Below are 15,085 nucleotides of genomic sequence, written 5' to 3' on the forward strand. Positions count from 1 at the left end.
ACACTGCTGCTGCTTTTATCCTGCATTACTAATACCAGTCCTAAATGTAAGAGTCCATACGCATAACTGTAAACAAACGATTTGAGGAGCTGAACAGAGTGTCGTTCCAGAGTTCTTAGAAAAGGTTGCTGTTTATATTGTGGTTTGAAATATATTTAAAGTGGAATTAACCTTTTAGTCAACTTGATTAATTTCTTCAGGAAGAGTTCTTGTATTTTTTCCCCAACTTCAAAGTCTGATGGATGCGTGTAAGATATGTTTGGTTGATAATACACCCGAATTAACCAGTCATTTAAATATTCTACTTTACCATAATTCTCATTTATTGTCGTCACATTGTTGGAAGACCATTGAGTTTTTTTTTTTTTTTTCTTTTTTTTTTTTTTTTGGACAGGTGTTTAATTTTCCACGAGTTGAACATTACTACAGAGATTTACATTGAGTTAAATTTGCCAGCCATTGTACCTACTGACCCAAAAACATAAATTTTGATTCAGAAATATAAGTCCAAAATTTGATTCTTCAAATGAAGAAGATTATACATTTTGATTCAAGATGAATTTCTTTAGTCGACGTCTTATCAATCTGTTTTTTTCTCCTTCTCCTCTTCAATTGGTCGGTTTAGACATCCTCCAGATCCCCCAGCTAGCCCAGCTGGGTGTCTGGAGCTTTTCAACATTTACTGGTCTGCATATGCAAGCAGTGACCTGCAGATCTGGCAAAAGATTAAACAGTCCAGTGTGACATGCAATCAGCTGGCTGTCAGTCATGCATCCAATGGGCCAGTTATGATTTGGAGCCCTTAATGTGTGCTTTATGCCAAATTTTCCATCTTAAAATGATGTAACTGACCAAAAGTTACAACAAGGGGTGTCCCAATCCAATATTGATATTGGTCTGATATTTAACCAAATAAGAGTATTGGATGAGATTGGCCTGCATCTAAAATCTCCGATACAAGCAGTTCATGTCAGACTCTGTCCCAGCACTTCTATCCAGCATGCAGAGCTCATGTGATCACAAAGTAACAACAAAGCTGCTAACAAAGTAGCAAAGAGTAGGAGTGATGTCAACATACAGCAACATTTTTTGTTTAAGTTTGAAAAAGATGTTACAGCTGAGTACAAAACTTGTCATGCACAAGTTTCCAGTAGTGGCGCAGATTCGGGGAAGTTTGATCAAAATCAGAAATTCTTTATTAATCCCAGGGGATCGAATGGTAAATACCACCAACATCATCATTGATGAATTTGAGTAATAACACTTGGTGAAGCCGTTTTTAACATTCCATACTACAAAATAAGGAGTAAAAGTATGTTTCATGCTGATGTTGTATTGGTCAATGCTTAAGGCTGCAATACTGGTATCATATTGGAAGTGAAAAGGTCGTACTGGGACACCTCTAGTTACGGTGACTTTTGGGGGGAATTGCTCATGCTGCATACTTGGTATGTTAAAGAAAAACAAACATCTGATGTGCTTCTGTTGTGAATTCAGGTTTGCTACATTTCAAAGGAAAAAGAGCATCTATTCAATGAATATGTATTTTTCTTGATTGATATCTGTGGTTAAATCAGTCTCTTTTTATCCCCCTCATGTCCAGCCGGTTCTCCTCTCCTTCTTATCTTTGTAACTTCTATTCCTTTCCTTCTGTGAGTAACTGAGTAGACCAGCCCCTCTTGCCTGGCCTGTGCTGCAGCTGCTGTGTGTGTTTTTATGTCTTTTTGCCTCTGAGTTTCTTTGAGTATTATTTTGCTGGAGGTGAGAAAGACACCTCTGTTGGTGGGGAGGGAAAAACTTTTGAAAGAAACCTGGCGCAACAAAAGAAAGATCCAAAAAAATGTTCACACTTTCTGAAAGACAGAGTTTAATAAGACTTCATTCTAACATTTTAAGAGATATGAATGAACACTGTTACATCTGTGTAAATATGGCAGAGTTCTTAACAATAGAAAGAGATAAATAGAATCAATACATCCTGGTTGCAAAAATATACTACAGCATTGCAAAAACTGAAATCTAAGCATGTCCTAGTTTTTTAGTTTCTTGTTTAAACAAAAAAAATATTTCAAGAAACGTCAAAAGCATATTTTTCTTATCCTGTTAGCAGATTTTTTTATTCTATAAAAGCAGTTCAGTTGTCGTTTTTGTCTTCAAAATCTTAAATTAAGACAATTTTCTGGAAAAAAAAGGCAAAGAAATGCTTTAAGAGCTTAGTTGAGATGTAAATCAAAGAAGCCGCCAGTAAATTTGCACAATGTCAAACAAGTTTAGCCCTAACGGTAAAATAACCACATCAAACTCTACCAGACTACATCCTGTTTACTACCTCACTCTCAGCAACTTTCAAAACGTGTCTTAAAACCAGAGAAGCTGTTTTTTTTTCCCTGAGTTATAGCACTGTGTGTCTCAAACGTGTAACACTCTTATTGTTTTGGAGTTTTTTCAGCATGTTCACCCAGAAGCACTGCTTGTTTGGACACAAAGACCTCCCTCCCTCACAAAGCCACACGTAGCTGACGAAGCCCCTCATAATTCACTGCTCCCGTTTAACTTGTGTTGTTTCAGCTGCATGCACTTGGAGTTAATTTGACAGAATATGATGTGTTTAACCTGCACATGGTTGTTTCTATGAAAAGAGTGAGTGATGGAGATAACTAAGAGAATGTAAAAACTAACTGCTGCTCTGATGATCTTTTGAAAAAGCTTAAATTAAATCATAAAGTGTCTTTTAACATGCTGTGAAAAGTTTTAACCATGGCTAATATCTTCCTCCTGCATGAGGATCTCTAAACTCAGCTCTTCTCACCGACTCCAGTGCCGCCCCCTTAACGCAGGCAGAAATCCTCAAAGGGTTCACCTGGTGTTTAAAATTTTATTACTTAACTTATGATTTATTTTTCCCCTGGTTAAGTTTAAACTGTGCATGGCCTTTGTATTTTCTTCACTGCGGTGGTTTGTAACTCTCCTCTCGTCTCAACAGAATCCAGACTGGAGGGCTGGCTGTCTATTCCTAACCGTGCTAACATCAAGCGATACGGATGGAAGAAGCAGGTATGCCGTGTTTATTTGACGCTTCCTCTTTGTGCCCTGCATTGTTTTAAAGTCTGCTTTGGTTTGTTAAGAATGCTGCCAACCCCTCGAGGGCAGTGTCTGTCTTCCTCTCATTGTCCTCTTGAATATTTGCAGTATGTGGTGGTGAGCAGTAAGAAGATTCTGTTCTACAATGACGAGCAGGATAAGGAGCAGTCCAACCCCTCGATGGTACTAGATATCGAGTGAGTGTTCCTTTTCTCTGTCATCTGCACAGTGTGGCTGAACGACATCTGAAGCTATGGTTTAATAGATGTATCAAATAATTTGGTGCTTCTACTCGGCAGTAAATTGTTCCATGTGAGACCAGTAACACAAGGAGACGTGTACCGAGCTGAGACGGAGGAGATTCCAAGGATATTCCAGGTCAGAAGCCTTTTCCTGTCTTTGAAATCTCTCTGCATATCTATGCGTTTCACATTCAGCTCAGATTTCTCTGTCTCTGTCTCCAGATTCTCTATGCCAATGAGGGAGAGTGCAGAAAGGAGGCAGACATGGAGACAGTCCCTCAGGGCGACAAGACCAACTGTCTCCCACACAAAGGCCACGAGTTCATCCCCACGCTCTATCACTTCCCTTCCAACTGCGAGGCCTGCGCCAAGCCTCTGTGGCACGTCTTCAAGCCACCGGCGGCGCTGGAGTGTCGTCGCTGCCACGTGAAGTGCCACAAGGACCACCTTGACAAAAAGGAGGACGTTATTGCTCCTTGCAAAGGTGAAAGCCTGTCTAATGTTTATCAGCATGTGTTCTTAAAATGTCAACTCAAGTGGAGCTAAAAGTTAAAGTCTGTAAGTGTAAAGAGAAAAGAAAAGTAACCACTAACTTTAGTTGGCAAGGATGAATTGATGACTGTTGGATAAACAAAAATATACTAGTTACATCTTTATAATTGTAGTTTTTCCTGTTTTTCTCTGTCATGATGGCAAGTGCCTTTTGACAGGTGTTTTACAGGATGTCCGCATCAAATGCATTAGTAATGTCATGCTGATCAAAAATTCATTACTCAGAGGTCTTAAATATGTCGGGACTAATCTAGTGAATGTTATTTTTTTCTATGAAGGCTACAGTCTGAACTTTGATCTGTTTAATGAAGTCTGCTCTGTGTAGGAGGCTTTTATTGTGGTCATGAGCATCAGCGTGCAATGTCTGTCAAGTCCGGGCTTTTATTTTGGTAACACAACAGAGTTTACTGTTTATCACGTATGGGCAGAGCAGACAGTCGTAGAGCCTGTACAAACTATAGGGAATGTGCGTCAAGACAACAGGTGATACAACACGGTACCCACACAGAGCACTGCGCAATATTAAACTGGACTGTTTGACATCACAATTCTTACATGGCGTATTAGTTCAACAAGCTAGCTTACGTTTACTTTCTGAATTTTAACAATTGAGGGGTCAATTATAAAACACAGTACAGCATATGTTATGTCCTTATGTTAAAAAAAAGCCTTCTTGTACTTAACAAAAGTATACTTCTCACTACATTTAATTTATACAAAACCTTTAGTTTGTTTGCTAGTTATTTCTTAGAATCAGATTTATAATGTTGAATAGGATGAATACACCATTTGTCTAAATATTTTTGATTTATGCCTCTGGGAATTCACAAGGTATGTAGTTCATATGCTGTAAAAGGTAACATTTTGCTAACTAGCTATTTTTCATTTCATCCTCCAGTCTAAAGTCTGATACTCAAAAAACAAGCTACTTATTTATCATAACTTAATCTGCTCCAAAAGCTTCATTTTAATGTTTAAATACTTAGATTTTCCCTCTAAAAAGAAATTCCCCCAGACCGCTTTTTTGACTTTTTTTATACTTTAACTTATATAAAGTTTTATACAGAACACCTGTTGAATCTGTTACTCTGTATAGGCTTAAAATTCAATTCATAGGTCAAATATGTTAAAACAAGGCAAGCTCATATCTCACAACCCAGATCTTAAGCTTTAAAAAAGAAAAAGTGTCAGCTTTCAGTCATTTTTTTCTGGCTCTTGTGATATAAGTGATCCGTATACGAGCTAGCCAGTCTGAGGCAATGGGTAAAATGCAAATTAATTGAGGGTTTGCTGGATGACGTCAGTGTGGATTACAATACAGCACGATCCCTAAACAACCGTCTGTATTTATAGTGTTTTTGGCCTTAAATTTCATTCAAGGTGACATTAAAACGCCTTAACAAGTCTGAAATTTGACTTGCTGAAACCTGCAGGTTTTGAGATATTTGTAACTGGCCAAAGTGACATGGGCAGAAAAAAATTAAAACGATTATAAGAAATGTTTCTGCAAGACCAACCATTGTCTTTGGAGTTTAAGCCCCCTTAGAGTTCAAAATGACGTTTGACTATTGTGTTTATCATCTTTCTTGCATTGCTTAAACTTTGGTGCTAATAGGATCTAAATTTTGCCTAAAGATAGGCACTGTGCAAAAAAAATCTTGAGCCTGTGAGCACAAGCTGGTTTATGGTGCACACAAGAACCTCTTCTCTTTATTTCCTCTGCCCATGACTCTACGGGGGCTGCTTGGTTTTTAAACCAGATGCCAAAAAGCAGTAGGAGTGGCTCCTTAGCTGTCTTTTTTAGGCTTTAAATTGTTTGGGCAAAACAAGTGTCGCTTATATTTTAAGCGCCATCCCTGACCCCTGGTACTGGTTTTGGGTCAGGTTTGCTCTACTCCATTCCTGACCTGTACAACATGTTCTGCTTTCTACAGTAAACTACGACGTGACCTCTGCCCGGGACATGCTCCTGCTGGCCCTGACCCAAGACGAGCAGAAGAAATGGATCGGCCATCTTGGAAAGAAGATCCCTAAAACCCCACCAACCACATTTTCAAGAGCCTCACCTCGTTCTATGTCCACTCGCTCTGGACCAAACCAGTCCTTCCGCAAGAACCCTAAAAGCAATACAGGAAAGCTGAGGTAACTTGACAATCTGTGACTTGGGCTCCAGTATATTTAGATGTTTTCGTTTTGTTTTGAGACGACTGCATGAAATACAATAAGCACTATGATGTTGTTTTAGGCAGTAAGCGAGGGTGTGCAGCAGTCACAAGTCTTATTTTATCCCCCGTGCTGGGCTGAGCTGTGGTCAAGTCAGTGGCGTGACCTGCTGTTTGTCTCCTGTGTTGTAGCAGAGCGCAGTCCAGCCTCCAAGCAGCAGACACAACATCCAGCACTTGTTGACAGGAACTTCTTCAGAAAGTGCTGATTATGATTTTTAAGACTTTTCTCTGCCACTTTAAACTCGTCTATTTATTACTCGTGTTTGTGGGTGTTTCTAACACCAGACACTTCCTGGTTGGTTGGTTGACTCCTGGGCTCTTTCCAGTTGACACGTGGGACTTTTCTAATTGGCACTAATGTGTTTTTGGGCTCAGTGACTAACTCATTGATTTACTCTCATTAGATTGTCCACCTACGGGGACCTTTACACTCCACCTGTCAAACACGATGCAAAGCGGTGTTCCAATGTCCGTAAATCAGCTCTGTTGACTTAGTGTGGGTAACTAACCTAGGTAGAGATATTTTGTCTTTCTTTTACTGGACACCTGTCTCTGCTCTTTCTTTCAGCTAACCATCTGAACCGTTTGGATTTTTTCTGGACTCTTAACTTTTCCTCCTTACTCACCCTTGAAAAACGGATACCTGTATTTTTGTCTAAAATCCATAAAAAGAGAAAAAGTATAGAAACCCAGCGCTGGAATATTGCAACGCATGTCACACAGTTGGCATGGTGGACATTAAGAGGCCTGATCCCTCAAACCCTTCTGCAACCTTTCCTCCTCAAGAAAATCACGTCATCCAACTCATCTAACTTGCAGCGCTCCATTTCTACCAGAAGATGGCTCCCTCGTCTTCAGCTAAAGTTGGACAGTGGAGTGATGTAGAGGGACTCATGTCATGGAGACTTGTTGTTTCATATTACATGACAGTTATGATGGAAAAGGTAAAAGGGGGTTTTGCTGGGACACCTGCAAGTATGTGTTCAGCTATAGGTACTGTCATACAGGGATTGCAGATCTGCAGTGAGTGGTTGTGTCTCAGGGGTGGAAAACTAATAACTGTTTTGTCATTTCTTTCCCAATGTGACAGATGCTCAAGCTAAATGCATGCATACATCTGTTTCCAGCTAAAAAAATAAGACTGATGCCTTCATCTAATATCTTTGGCCATTTTGCCTTTATTCTTATCACTCTACAAGTCACTTATCAGGTTTGGGACAGAGTATTGGGACATAAGTATTAGATGTTTTGAGTATTGAGTGAGGAGCATGCAAGATCATCATATAAATCTATGCATTATTTTTATTATTATAATTATTTTTATTGCTCCAAGCCATAAGGAAAATTCCATAGTAATGGCATATAGGAGTTCTAAAACTTAATTGATTTTTTTCTGTTTATTTGGTACATTGTCTGTAATATTTTTTTCTTGTATTGTTTATTTTTTGTAATGTATTGCCTTACATTGATTCATAGATAAATGGTTCAAAAGGAAAACATTAAGTTAACAAATGTAAAACTGCACTGTTTGAATTGTAAATTATTTGTAGAAGACTAAACAGGTGTAGCATTTGGCCCACCTAGTGCCTTAACGTTTGGATATTGATTTTACTGCCATATCTGTTTGCTCTTTTTCCTCCTCCAAAACAAGACAAATCTTAACTCTTCCAACATTTATTTTTTAAGAAATTGCCACTCATTTGTGGTTTTATCTGAACTTTTCTTTTCCTCTCTGGTTTGAGTATATAAGATATATATATTAGGTTACATCTTTATGGACACATGCAATAGAGTTAGTGTGTTAAAACAAAGTCCCAACTCTCAATTCATATCACATGACAAGTTCCGGGGTGGTGTACTAAAAGGAGCCTACCTGTGTCATTGACTGTCCAAGGTAACATCTACAATGTATGTTTTTCAAACACGGTAATGTCCCGTTAATGCAAACCCCCAACAGTGTATATAATGAGAGACATAAGGATTATGGAATACCTCCGCAATCTTTTTATTTGTTAACTTTTTGTTCAGTTAAAAAAGCACTGGAACTATGATCTACTCTTGTCATGGATAATTTGCATGGTTAATTGCATTGGAGTCCGCACTGATGGATATGTCAATAAACATATCTTTATCATTCATTGTTTGATAGTTTTCACTTCAGGTTCAGTCATTGGGTTCACAATTGTTAATCCCAATAAAATGGATTACCAACCAAGCTTTAAGGCAGAAACCTCAGATTACCACAGTTTACTGTGTGGAAATGTGTTGCACAGAAGAAAACATAAACTTGCTAATAAATAAAAGTATTTTTTACAATATTGAAGCCATGAGGAAAGATTTACTGGTATTTAATCTTGCTTTCTAAACCCGTTTTTGATTGATTATAGTAAATCTGAATTCAAAAGAGTTCCCTAGCAGTATTTAACACAAACTGGAAGAGGTGAGTCAAACGGGGTCATGCAGCTGTTTTGCCCTGTAAATATCCCAACAGGCTAACCCATCCATGGCTCAACTGAGTGATAAAGCAGAGCAGAAGTGAGAAAAACACCTGCCCGTAATTCAGCGGGATGACCACACCTCAGTAACAATAACCCTCACTCTGATAAATACTGTTATTAATGTGGCACAGTGATCTGGGCAGATTTCATGTTGGTGTGTGTGCTGTCTGGGTGCAGTTTATGAGGCAGGATGGTGAGCTGATGTCAGAGCGCATCGATAAGTTCCCAGCGTGTTGTTGCAGCGTCATTCTGTTTGAATGAAGTTCAGACCGACAACTAGCCAACTCTTCCTTCGCGCCCCGGTGGACTGTATCAGGAAAAAACAAAGAGTTGAGGGATCAAAGGGTTGCCAAATATGCCGGTGTTTACAGGTATGGTGTTATCCTAAAGGGATTATCAATTGCCAACGAAGATACACGCACACATTAATGGGTACACGTGTTTGGAGCTGTAACGTAAATTCAATTTAGCATGCTAGCTTAGCTAGCTTTAGCGTGATATGCTGTTAGCATGCTAACGTTTTCAGTTAGCCTGTCAACACTGTCAGGCCACTGGTGGAAGTAACACAAATAGGAATACCTCGATCAGGGAATAATACCAAATGGCCTCGCGTTTCTATTAAATTACTGTTTCGAAGTACAGTGTATGATTTGAGTTTTAGTCAAGCCGGCTACGCTGATACCAAGGCACTCATCAGAAGCTACAGCTACTCCCCCTGACTGCCAGCTAAGTTAGCTGCATTCGCTAGTTAACAGTTAACAATAGATTGAGTGTTACAACACTGATGTTTCGGATAAACATGTTTTTCTTTTTAGTTTAAATCGTGTTCGTGCCTTGTTATTCTCACCATGAGGCATACAGCTTCGCAACATCAATTAGCTTAAGTAGCTTTGTTTGCTATGTTAGCCAAACCATGATTTTACACTTGATATGCTTCATATTGCATTTGCTTGACTCAAAAGGCCTACAAAGCGAATAGAACTAGACTTTGTATTTGTAAAGTGACAGATACCTTAGCTAAATGTGTTATAAAACTGAAACTTGCTGAATACTTGCTTTGTCTGTCACGTTTAGAGACCTGTCTGATTCCAAGCCACTCTCTGTTGTCGCCTACAAGATGCTGTGTCATACATGGCAGCAGTGTGACAAGATGCTGATATTCAGACTTTTGCATTAACTGGTCATCTGTTTCTTTCAGTAAATGTGAAATGGGGCAAAGAGAAGTTTGATGCAGTAGAACTGAACACCGAGGAGCCACCCATGGTGTTCAAAGCTCAACTCTTTGCCCTGACAGGAGTTCAGCCTGACAGACAGAAGGTCATGGTGAAGGGAGGCACCCTGAAGGTACCACTATAAACAAACACACAGCATCTGATTCAGACATAAATAAGAAAACAACAGTCCTTTGGATTTACTTTTTCTGCATCAAATTACATAGAAAAACATAAGCAATAGTTCTTTGGATAGACAACTGTTGACAGTAACTGTTATGGGTTTTTATGTTTACATTACATACAAGACAACAACATTGTGTGAAGCAGCATGAGGCTTTATTTGACAGAAATGGTTACAGTGAAATCACCTAGATAGATGATGGAATAACATTTTTATTTATTTACTACCTTGTTTGAGGATGAGTGTTTTCAGATAATTAACTTAATACAACTGAAGAGTGTCAGGCATGTTGTTGATGAGGATTGTTACACTGTATTAAGTGGGGAACAAATGCTAACAGCATCTTTGGTCTGTTTTCAGGATGATGAATGGGGAAACATTAAACTGAAAAATGTGAGTAAATCAGCTATGTTTGGAGTCTAATTAAAATAATTGTGTACTTCACAGAGCCGTAGTGCATAATGAATTTACCAAAAGTTTGGTGTATTTCTGTATTCCCATAGGGAATGACTCTGCTGATGGTGGGCTCAGCTGATGCCCTGCCCAAGGAGCCTGCCGTCCGGCCAATGTTTGTGGAGGACATGACAGAGGAACAGCTGGCCTCAGCGGTAAGTAAGATGGATGAGGAAAATGACATGTAAACTTGAAACAAATGGGCTCTTTTCTACTTGACGTCCAGGTTTCTTCAGGTTCAAAGTTACCAATTAGAGAATGTAGTAGAAAGCATTGATATTTCGTAAATGCTCCTTTGGCTCCTAACTTTGAAAGGCTTTGATGGATCGAAGAAAAGTGTTAAAATTATGATGTCACAGCAAATTTATGACAATGTTTTAAAAAGAAAAAAGGCTGTTTTGTTGAAGACTGTTGAAATGTGCAACACATCAGGTGTCTGGTGCTATGAAGGTTTGATATTTAAAAAAAAAACCAACTGCTGAGTCACTTGTTTTTCTATGTCCTCTCAGTCAGCCGCTTGCCAGTGCTTCATAGCAAAGAGTCCTGTTTCAACTGAAAAAAGGAGAAGACATTTTGATTTCTGTGTTAACGCCACCTCTTCTTTGAAACACACCAAATATATCAGTTTGCAGTGTTAGAAAAACATCACAACAGGCTCATTGTAGCTCTTCAGCACAAATAGGAGCTCCAGGATGACACAGAAAAAAAATGATTAACAGAACCTCAAACAAGTCTTCATAAATTCCAGAAAGTTAAAGTCCTTTTCATGTATGTTTTTTGAAGCTGAAAGCTTAACTAGCTGAGCTCTTGACATGATGTCATTTCAGATGGAGCTGCCTTGTGGGCTGACAAACTTGGGCAACACCTGTTACATGAACGCCACAGTGCAGTGTCTGCGCTCTGTGCCTGAGCTCAAAACTGCACTCAGAAGGTGAGGCAGCTTGATCGTTATTACGTCTATATTCTGTCACACTATTGATTACAAAGCATTCTCTTTCTCTGGTTTCTGCTTAAAAAAACTCTGTCCTCCTTTTTAGGTATTCAGGTGCGCTTCGGTCATCTGGGGCAAATGCACCGTCACAGTACATCACAGCAGGTACATGGCACAGTGAATTCTTTTGAACCTGGAAATCACAAGAAAAGTAAAGGCTGACTCATTATGCTTACTTGTGCATATGACACTAATATGTATTCTTGCTTCCTCAGCTCTTCGTGACTTGTACGAGACCATGGACAAGACCTCATCTAGCCTCCCGCCCATCATTCTGCTTCAGTTCCTCCACATGGCCTTCCCACAGTTTGCTGAGAAGGGAGACCAGGGGCAGTACCTCCAGCAGGTGTGATACCATCACTTACGCCATCACTGCTGCACATTTACAGTCTGAGAGAGAGCGTGTAAATGAAATATGAAGACGAGGCATCTTTTTTTTCCTGTTCCCTCAGGATGCCAATGAATGCTGGCTGCAGATGATGAGAGTACTCCAGCAAAAGTTGGAGCCACTAGAGCCAGAGACTCCCATGGAGGTAAAATGTTATACCAGAGGTGTTTGGTTCTGTTAAGTGATGGGAGCGTTCTGAATAAGTTACACGTTCTGATTGTGCTTTTTCTCTTTTAATCTACAGACCGATGCAGGGAGCGGAGCGGCCTCTGCCTCTGCAAAGAAGAACCTCATCGACCAGTATTTTGGTGTAGAATTTGAAACCTCGTATCCTCTCAGTGCACTTGGCTCTAAGATCATGAAAACATTGTTCAGTTAGACTCAGTTTTTCTTTGTGAAGCTTTCCCTTAACTCTGCTGTCCAGAATGAAATGCACGGAGTCTGAGGAGGAAGAGCCAATCAAGGGCAAGGAGAGTCAACTCCAGCTCAGTTGCTTCATCAACCAAGAAGTCAAGTACCTTGCAACAGGACTGAGGCTGGTATGCATCTTTTAAGTATGATAAACCAGGAGCATGTGTTTTCTGTTGGATCTGGCAAGGCGACGGTTTTATTTCTGTCCGGACAGAGTCCCAGTGAGAGAAGAAAAATAAATTTGCCAGATTATCTTTCCGTTGTTGTTTCCAGATTGCTTTTATTACAGAATTGTGATTATCATCCCCTTCTCTTTTTTCACTCCAGAGACTGCAGGAAGAAATCACAAAAATGTCCACAACTTTGGAAAGAAATGCCCTGTATATAAAATCTGTAAGTTTTCTCCTATCAGCCTTTCCTTTATCATTCAGAACAAGGTTGCTTCACTTTCCCAACTTTCGTTTGGATATAATATTCATTCTCTTTCTCAAACTGTCTCTACCCTGCAGTCAAAACTCAGCCGTCTGCCTGCCTACTTAACTGTCCAAATGGTCCGATTTTTCTACAAAGAGAAGGAGTCTGTCAATGCTAAAGTCCTCAAGGTTTGTATGAGCTACAACAGTCTCATTTTAACTTGACTCACTGTAACTTAGTCTAAAATATCCTCTTTAACTGTTTTTTTTTTCATAGGATGTCAAGTTCCCACTCATGCTTGATGTCTACGAGCTGTGCACTGCAGAGATCCAGGAGAAGATGCTGCCAATCAGGTCAAAGTTCAAAGAAGTTGAGGACAAGAAGCTAGAGAAGCAGCAGCAGAAGGTGCGTTGGATCCATGACTGTCTTTAATACTGCATTGATAAGTTTTTCCTAGGTTGAAGTCATCAAACTCAATGTCAAAATCAAAATTGTTTTAAGAAATTAAGTGCAGTTATTGATTCTAAAAACGAGCGATAACACCGCGATTGACGGTTGAGTTGACAAATGTACGTCTGAAACATACACCAGATGAGCAGATCAGAAAGAGGCATTGAGGAAAAAAAAAGTTTTCATAGCTGTAACTTTCTGCTCCAGACTGACAAAAGAAGCTGTCTTGTTGCAGACCATGCTAACCTGAGAGGTCTTGACAGCTGTATCATTAAGTTGAATGTGTTTTTCAGTTAGCAGGAGGACAATGACAGCTTCCTATTACAACTCTGGCTCCAAATGCCTGATATGTCAGCATCCATGATGCATAGGAATCAGAATGGGTGGAAATGTGTCATCCGTCTTGGAGCACAACCATTGCTTAAAACCTTTAATGCCACAGCTACTGTTTGTTCTGTCGCATCTAAGCTTTTTGTCTTTTGCATCAGTTGGTGAAGAAGCCGGACACAGCTAAAGAAGTGAAATACGAGCCTTTCTCATTCCCTGATGGTATGTTACAACACAACTTTGTTATATATGAACACACTAAGGAATATGTTTAAGTAAAATTAAATTTACTGACCAGTAAAAAAGTAGATAGTTCATTAGATCAGATCAGATTGTGCATATTTAATGTTTTATAATTCTAAAGCTTTTTAAACTTTGAAATATCAAAGGTTTTAAAAGGTAGTAAAAGTTATATTTTCTGCATCTTCTGCAGACTTGGGTTCCAACAACAGTGGCTACTACGACCTGCAGGCCGTGCTGACACACCAAGGCCGCTCCAGCTCATCAGGTCACTACGTGGGATGGGTCAAGAGGAAAGAAGGTAACCACAGTCTCTCTTACAGGAACCTGACGATGAGTGCTCACAGATGTTCAGGAACTGATCGTTTCCTTTTGTGTCCGTCTCTCTCAGATGAGTGGATCAAGTTTGATGACGACAAGGTGAGTGTGGTGTCTCCAGAGGATATCCTGCGACTGTCTGGAGGCGGAGACTGGCATATAGCGTACGTTCTACTGTACGGACCCCGCAGACTGGAAATACTTGAAGAGGAGGAGCAGTAGCTGTGGGGGAATTTCCTAGAAGACAAAAACATCAAACACGTACAAATTGCCATTTCCAAGCACTGTCTGTATAGATGTGCAATAAAACTGGTGTCTTTAAAGATTTGATGACCTTAATTTTTTTGTTTGTTTTTGTAACCAACACGGATGCTTGTTAAACGAATTCTTTCAAATGGTGTTAAATATTCTACCACGGTGGGCTTTGAAAATGAGATAAGACAAGAGGCAATCTCTGGACTGGATCCTCGAGCGAGGTTTTTGAGTCTAGCTCTGCAGTTTCGTTAAATGTTTTATACACATTGTATATTTTTTAAAGCCTTTGATAAGGTGCTCATATCATAAAAGCAAAATATTTCTCTTTAGTCATTTAACCAACTTGTATAATGAATGCCTAGCCGAGCTGTTGTCCTTGACATTCAGGCTTGTATCCTCTCAGATGTTTAATGGAGACTCTCACTCTTCACTGTAAAGACTCGCCCTGATCCACCTGTTGGCCCTTTCAGACGTTTGGGTTCAATCTCAGGTCTTTTCTTAAGTGCTTGGCTCACATCATCTCCTGGAATTGTTCTCAAATGGGGTTCCTTTCTGCCAAATCTTCACTAATGCTTTTTTGGGGGAAGTGTGCAGGGGGACTATTTCAGAACAGGTTGCACTTGCGGTGAACTGTGTGCAGTTAAATGAAGACTTGAGATTCAACTGTGACGATGGTTTACTCGACAAGCCTTGAACTTTGTTCTGCCGACTCTGATTCAGTACATCTGTACGTTTAAAATGCTATGCTTCACTTTGTTTCTCCTCGCAGGTCTCCTGATCACCACGTGTAAGATCTAACATCACCACTCTGTAATAAGTTATTGACTGATCGCTTTTCATAGGTG

General features: G+C 39.7%; 2 protein-coding genes across 4 annotated transcripts in view; both read left to right on the plus strand.

The window, feature by feature from the left end:
• The window catches only part of rock1 (Rho-associated, coiled-coil containing protein kinase 1), a 38,216-nt gene extending 30,203 nt beyond the window's left edge, over positions 1–8,013 (plus strand). The window contains exons 28-33 of one of the 3 annotated variants that reach the window (XM_074689339.1): positions 2,984–3,054; positions 3,190–3,278; positions 3,381–3,459; positions 3,546–3,807; positions 5,810–6,017; positions 6,230–8,013. In XM_074689339.1, coding sequence (XP_074545440.1) covers positions 2,984–3,054; positions 3,190–3,278; positions 3,381–3,459; positions 3,546–3,807; positions 5,810–6,017; positions 6,230–6,281 — 761 coding nt within the window. In that variant the 3' untranslated portion in view covers positions 6,282–8,013. Of the gene's footprint in view, positions 1–2,983; positions 3,055–3,189; positions 3,279–3,380; positions 3,460–3,545; positions 3,808–5,809; positions 6,018–6,120; positions 6,209–6,229 lie in introns of those variants that run through there. The other 2 variants (XM_074689342.1, XM_074689340.1) reach the window with 2 other exon arrangements.
• A 784-nt stretch (positions 8,014–8,797) lies between these two features.
• usp14 (ubiquitin specific peptidase 14 (tRNA-guanine transglycosylase)) lies at positions 8,798–15,069 on the plus strand. Its single transcript, XM_074689621.1, has 16 exons — positions 8,798–8,969; positions 9,797–9,942; positions 10,354–10,386; positions 10,497–10,601; positions 11,274–11,377; positions 11,484–11,542; positions 11,653–11,783; positions 11,890–11,970; positions 12,070–12,152; positions 12,250–12,364; positions 12,564–12,629; positions 12,746–12,838; positions 12,927–13,055; positions 13,589–13,649; positions 13,861–13,968; positions 14,059–15,069. Exons 1-16 carry the CDS (start codon positions 8,954–8,956, stop codon positions 14,205–14,207), a joined length of 1,479 nt encoding a protein of 492 aa, XP_074545722.1. The 5' UTR covers positions 8,798–8,953; the 3' UTR covers positions 14,208–15,069.
• The last annotated feature ends 16 nt before the right edge of the window (positions 15,070–15,085 follow it).

The sequence above is a fragment of the Halichoeres trimaculatus genome, unplaced genomic scaffold (genome assembly GCF_033239565.1).
Source record: "Halichoeres trimaculatus isolate MK-OKI-2021-1 unplaced genomic scaffold, fHalTri1.1 fHalTri1_scaffold_15, whole genome shotgun sequence".
NCBI lineage: Eukaryota > Metazoa > Chordata > Actinopteri > Labriformes > Labridae > Halichoeres > Halichoeres trimaculatus.

Bases quoted from the DNA above. Each gene is read 5' to 3' on its own strand.
- usp14 (XM_074689621.1), top strand. The intron at 11,543-11,652 runs GTACATGGCACA...TTGCTTCCTCAG, and splicing joins GTCACAGTACATCACAGCAG to CTCTTCGTGACTTGTACGAG. The intron at 13,969-14,058 runs GTAACCACAGTC...CGTCTCTCTCAG, and splicing joins ATGGGTCAAGAGGAAAGAAG to ATGAGTGGATCAAGTTTGAT.